This window comes from Coenobita brevimanus, chromosome 59 (assembly GCF_032717465.1).
Source record: "Coenobita brevimanus isolate Jiangsu-jjx chromosome 59, ASM3271746v2, whole genome shotgun sequence".
NCBI lineage: Eukaryota > Metazoa > Arthropoda > Malacostraca > Decapoda > Coenobitidae > Coenobita > Coenobita brevimanus.
This window is the reverse complement of record NC_137012.1, coordinates 1,706,103-1,712,500: the sequence shown is the minus strand read 5'-3', so window position 1 is coordinate 1,712,500 and position 6,398 is coordinate 1,706,103. Positions and strand designations below refer to the sequence as shown.

At 47.8% G+C, this 6,398-nt stretch overlaps 1 protein-coding gene across 1 annotated transcript in view; it reads right to left on the bottom strand.

Annotated features, from left to right (window-relative positions):
* jeb (low-density lipoprotein receptor domain-containing jelly belly protein) overlaps positions 1-5,616 on the bottom strand; it is a 121,972-nt gene extending 116,356 nt beyond the window's left edge. Inside the window, exon 1 of the mRNA XM_080274757.1 lies at positions 5,199-5,616. Coding sequence (XP_080130883.1) covers positions 5,199-5,616 — 418 coding nt within the window. The remainder of the gene's footprint in view (positions 1-5,198) is intronic.
* Between the last annotated feature and the right edge of the window lie 782 nt (positions 5,617-6,398).

Sequence of the window (6,398 nt, the reverse complement as noted above, 5' to 3'; positions counted from 1 at the left end):
AACAGTGTGAGAAGTGTATAAGTTTGCCCGAGGAAAGAGGGAAAGTGAGACAGAAAGAATGGAGGGAACTAGAATAAGGAACATGCCTTGAAAGAGTGAAAGAGTGTGAGGTAAAGAGTGAGAGTGAGGCAACGAGGTAAGGGGTAAAGAGTACAGATGCGAGAGGAAAATAATGAAGTGTGAGTCAAGGGTGGAGAAGTGTGATGCAAAAAATAAGAATGCGTACAGAAAAGGAGATGAGGATGAACGAGACACGCCATGAGAAAAAGTGAGCCAAGAAGGAGTGAAGGTGCAAGGAACAGGGTGTGGGAATGAATGAGGCAAGTAATGGGGAGGTGTGAGACAAGTGGAGGGGAGGGGGCGAGAGGATAAAAATGCGTCTTTATGAGATGGGAGTAAGGATGCAAGAGGTGGGAGAAAGAGAATATGTGTTAGGCGTCAGAGGGGCGTGAAGCAAGCCACAGAAGCAAGCCATGATGTTTACTCTTTTCACTCTAACTTGGCCTAAAATTGCCTCGTCTCCAACTTGAATGCTGAGCTGTGACAATAGGTTAGTGCTAGAATCTGATGCTAGTCACGAAGGAATGCTATGGGGAGAACATATATAGCCACAACATTGTCTTTTTGCCGTCAAGCTGCGTAAAATCAGCTGAAAAGAGCAAAAACTGGGCCAAGTAAAGGTGAGCTAGAGTGAATGAGAAATTGTGAGCTGGGAAATGGGGGTGAGTATGGTAGGCGATGAAGTATGAAAGAAACAGTGTGGTGGGGGGAGAGAAGTGGGGAAGAGTGAGGAAATGTGAAATGAAGGAAAATAAGGGAGAGTAAGTGTATGAGAATGAGGGAGTGTGAGTGTGGGAGAGTGAGCGAGTGTGAGGTGAAAAAGAATAAAGAGTGAGTATGTGAATGAGGAAGTGTGAGGTACAGGAGTAGGAGTGTGAGTGGAAGAGAGTGAGAAAAGGTGAGAGTGGTGGGAGAGGGAGGGTTGAGGCGTGGGGGGCGGGGGAATAAGACAATGAGTGTGACTAAAAGTGTGACAGAGATAGCGGGCTAAGTTTAGACCTGAAATAGTGTGTGTGTGTGTGTGTGTGTGTGTGTGTGTGTGTGTGTGTGTGTGTAAGGGAAGAAGCATGAGAAAGCAAGCAAGCATTAGTGTGAGAGAGCTTCAGTGCAGTGTGATGTAGTGTGTAGGCTGAAACGCACTAAATGCTACCCTGAGAGACTGAACGCAGTATGAATTAGTATGATGCAGAGGAGAAGAATTGTCTAGCATGAAGCAGTAAGATGCAGTGTGAAGAGTGAGAATAATGAATTAATATGATGCAAAGGAGTAGAATTGGGTCCAGTATGAAGCAGTGTGGAGTATGACAATTATCACTTAGTATGATGCATTAGAGTGGGATAGTCAGTATGAGGCAATACGGTGCCGTGTGAGCATGCGATCAGTATGAATGAAGACGGTGCAAAGGGGAGGGATTGTCTAGTATGACGCAGTGTGGTGCAGCGTGAGACTGAAAAGCTGCACAGGAGAACATCATGACTTAGTGTGACGCAAGGGAGAGGGAAATATAAAGTATGAAGAGTAACATGCTGTGTAAGAATAGCGCTGGCAGTGTGAGCGCAGTGTGACGTCAGAAGGTGACATATGAATGAAGTATCAAGGAGTATAAGTGAATAGTTTATAAAGTGCACGTGAGTCACTCTAACAAAGCATGAAGGAGGGATGACCAGTATGACGTAGTAGGGAAAAAGCATGGCCAACTACGCACCAGTATGAATGAGACAGTATGTAGGGGTGAAAGAATGATGTCAGTGTGAGTTAGTACGACGCAAGGTAAGGGTTAGTATGAGAACTGATACAGGACACATGGACGTATCCTAAGTGACACAGGGAGCTTCGTAACACCTCACACTTAACGATTTTTTCTTCATACTACACACTAACGTTTTTCTGTGTGTTATTTATATCTATTAAATACCCACATACTTTCCATTAATATCAAGTGTGAGAATACTGATGTGTAGTGTGTTAAGTAATCTCCAGAGCTACACAGAGTGTCACCCTGAATAGTATGGAGCGCAGAGTGAGGAAAGTGTGATAGTGTGAAAGTAGTGTGAGTTACTGGAAGACTTGTATTTTTAACCTTATTCTTCCTTCTTCAAATCCCCCTGAGTCAGTATGGTGAGTCAGTATGAGTAGATATGAGACTGTGAGTTAGTGTGATGTAATATTTGCGTAGGTACTGTATTCTGCAGGGTTGATAGACAGCAAGTGTGATGAAAATATGAGCAAATATGATGTTGTGGGGTTATGATGAGTTAGTATGATATAAGCATGAATAGTATGACGCTGTGAGGTTCATGTGAGTCACCGTGATGTGAAATGAGTCCCGCTGATGCTGTTAGTGTGAAAGGAGGAAAGCATGAGTTCAGATAATGAGTCAGTATGATGTAATATTTGAGATGAGGTGATAATGAATAAGTATGAGTGTATTTGATGTTATGGGTTGAATATGAGTCACACTAGGAGATTAGGATGAGTTCTGACAGCAGCACAAGAAAAAGCATAGGCTGAGTGTGAAGAAAGAGTGAATAAGTATGATGCTTTATGAATGATAAGTCACACTGGGAATTCTGAGGCAGTATGAGTAGCATGAGCCCATATCAAGAACGAAAAATGCCTGTGAGCTTACTGTTTAAGAAAGCGTGAAGTATGAGAAAGTATGAAGCGGCTCAGTGTGGGGATAGTGTGTCAGTATGAGTTGCTGTGAATGAATGATGCACACAGTGATGAAATACAGGACTCTTTGATGGTAGTGTGAAGTTAGTGTGAATTTATGAATCATACTGAATGAGCTAGGATGAGGCTACACTGATGGCGTATTATGGGGACGAGAGTGTGAGTCAGGATGCGTGTGAGTTAGTGTGCGTGTGAGTTAGTGTGCGTGTGAGTCAGTGTGCATCAGAGTCAGTGTGCGTGTAAGTGTACATGTGAGTAAGTGTGCGTCTCTTGAGTCACCAAAAGAAATGGCCACTTAATGAATCAGCATGACATACTGGACTTTGTGAGCTAGTATGAAAAACTACTGTGTGGAAACGAGAGATGAAGGAAATATGTTTCATTATGATAAGTATGAGTCATACTAAAGCTGTACATGAGCTTGTGTGATATACGTGTTACGTGTCACACTAATATATGGTCATACTAATACTATGAGGCAGTGTGATAGCAATGAGCAGATTGGAATGTGAGAGCAGTATGAGGCACCGTGAATGTGAGCAGGGTAGTGTGTGAGGTACTTAAAGGTAGTGTGAGTTACGTTCCTGAGGCAGTGTGAGTGAAGTAGTGTATGAGAGAGGTGTATCAGCTAGTGTGAGGTAATGTAAGTGAGACAGTGAATGAAATTTGTGAGGTAGTGTGAGGCAGTGTATGAAAGAGATTCGTGAGTTAGTGTGAGTAATATATGAGAGGTTTGTGAGATAGTGTGACGCATTGTGAGTGACGTTTCTGAGGCAGCGATGTGTAAGGTAGTGCAGGAGAAACTGGCGAGGTAGTGTAAGAAAAACAGTGTGAGTGAGGATTGTGAGACGTTGTGATTAAGGTGGTGTGTGTGTGTGTGTGTGTGTGTGTGTGTGTGTGTGTGTGTGTGTGTGTGTGTGTGTGTGTGTGTGTGTGTGTGTGTGTGTGTGTGTGTGTGTGTGTGTGTGGGAAGCAGTGTGAGTATGACCTGTGAGGTAGTGTGAAAGTGTGAGGTTTACTGTAAAGGTGAAATGGCGAGGAGAGTAGCAGGTGTGAGTGAGGCAGTTTAAGCGTGCCAAGAAGTGTGAAAAGGTGCGTTTGAAGCAGTGTGAACAAGCGTGCGGGAGTGTGAAACGGAGGTACTTGTTAGATTTATAGTGTGAAGTGTGAGATGTACCATGTGAAGTGTGAGGAGTGTATTTTGTGAGATGTGGAATGTGCTATGAGGTGTGACGAGGTGTACTTTGTGAGGTGTGGGAAGATGTCCTTTGAGGTGTGAAGAGGTGTACTTTGAGGTGTGAGGAGGTGTATTTTGAGGTGTGAGGAGGTGTACTTTGACGTGTGAAGAAGTGTACTTTGTGGGGTGTGAGTAGGTGTACTTTGACGTATGAGGAGGTGTACTTTGTGAGGTGTGAGGAGGTGTACTTTGAGGTGTGAGGAGGTGTATTTTGAGGTGTGAGGAGATGTACTTTGTGAGGTGTGAGGAGATGTACTTTGTGAGGTGTGAGGAGGTGTACTTTGACGTGTGAGGAGGTGTACTTTGAGGTCTGAGGAGGTGTACTGTGTGGTGTGAGGAGATGTACTTTGTGAGGTGTGATGGGATGTACTTTGTGAGGTGTGATGGGATGTACTTTGTGAGGTGTGAGGATGTACTTTGTGAGGTGTGATGGGATGTACTTTGTGAGGTGTGAGGATGTACTTTGTGAGGTGTAAGGTGTACTCTGTGAGCCAAGGAGAAGTGTGGCGTAATAAAGTTTGAGGAGAGAGTCAGTGTACAGTGAAAAGTACTGTGCTTTGAGGAGACAGGCTTAGTGAGAGAGATGTAGAGGTGTACTTTGTGAGATAATGGGATGGTGGTGGAGATAATGACGTAGTGGTGGGGATAATGGGGTTGCGGTGGAGATAATGAGGCTGTGATGGAGATGGTGAGGTTATGATGACGATAAAGATGTAGTTGTGGAGATGATGATGTAGCAATGGAGATGATCAGGTAGTGATGGAGGTGGTAATGATGTATCGATGGAGATAGTGAAGCAGTGATGGAGATAGTGAGGTTCTGATGGAGAGAGAGATGCGGTGGTGGAGATGACGTGGTGATGGACATAATGTAGTGGAGATGGTGACGTAGTGATGGATATAATGCTGTAGAGATGGAAATTACGCAGTGATGGTGATAATGATGCAGTGCTGGAGATAATGACGGAGTGATGAAGAATATCATGTAGTGATGGAGCTAATGATGGAGTGATGGAGATAATGACGTAGTGATGGTGATAATGATGAAGTGATGGAGATAATAATGGAGTGATGGAGATAATGGAATGATGTAGTGATGGAGATAATGACGTAGTGATGGTGATAATGATGTAGTGATGGAGATAATGATGTAGTGATGGAGATAGTGTTGAAGTGATGGAGATAGTGTTGTAGTGGTGTAGACAACACTGTGGTAGTGACGTACCTATGCGGGGGACGTCGTAGGGCCTGGGTCCTGAGCGGGCGTGCCTGAGGAAGGTGGAGGCTATTGGTGGTGCCTGGCCCAGCGCCGCCCCCGCCTCTTGCTGTGGGCTGAGTGGGGCCGGGGCCGCCTCGCCCCGCTTGGCCCAGGCCCGCACTTCGGGCAGGTCCGCGTCCTGGGGCTGGTTGGCGGCGTCCTGGGGCGCGCTGGGGGGCGGCGCGCCCGCAGCCACATGGTAGTGGGCGTGGGCGGGCAGCCGGGGCGGGTGGTGGTGGAGGGCGGCGGCCGCCCGCACCAGGGCCAGCAGGGTGGCGCGGGGCCGCGAGGGGGTGGAGTGGGGGGGCCCGGGGCGGGGCGGGGCCTGGCCGGGATGACACGCGCACGCAGCCACGAGCCAGAGGACCAGCCCGGCGCTCTGCATGGTACGGCCGGGCGCGCTGGCTCCCAACACTGCACTGACCGCCTCACAGCCGCCCCGCCCCGCCCCGCCCCGCCACATCAACCCGCGCAGGCGCACTACCACCCACCCTCTCTCACGCTTTTTTGTCCTCCTGCACCCCTTAGCCCTCAGCCCTGCCCCGCCCCGCCCTGCCTCACCCTCACCACACCCTGCCCCGCCCTCCCCTCCCCTCCCTTGCCCCACCCACCCACCTCACCACCCCACCCCGCCCTCCCCACCCACAAAGTTCGGTCCATTCATTCAGCGCCCCGCCACCCACGCCTCCACCCTGCCCCTCCCTCCCTCCCTCCACCCTCATTCCACCCTGCCCCTCCCTCCACCACCACCCCCTCCACCTTCACTACTGAATGACGCCCTCAACCTCACTACCTAACTACACTACTCTACCTCACAACGCTACTCTACCTCACTACTCTACACTACGTCACTACACTACTCTACCTCACTACTCTACACTACGTCACTACACTACTCTACCTCACTACTCTACACTACCTCACTACTCTACTCTACCTCACTACTCTACACTACCTCACTACTCTACACTACCTCACTACACTACTCTACCTCACTACTCTACACTACGTCACTACACTACTCTACCTCACTACTCTACACTACCTCACTACTCTACACTACCTCACTACACTACTCTACCTCACTACTCTACACTACCTCACTACGCTACTTTACCGCACTACTGTACTCTACCTCACTACTCTACACTACCTCACTACACTACT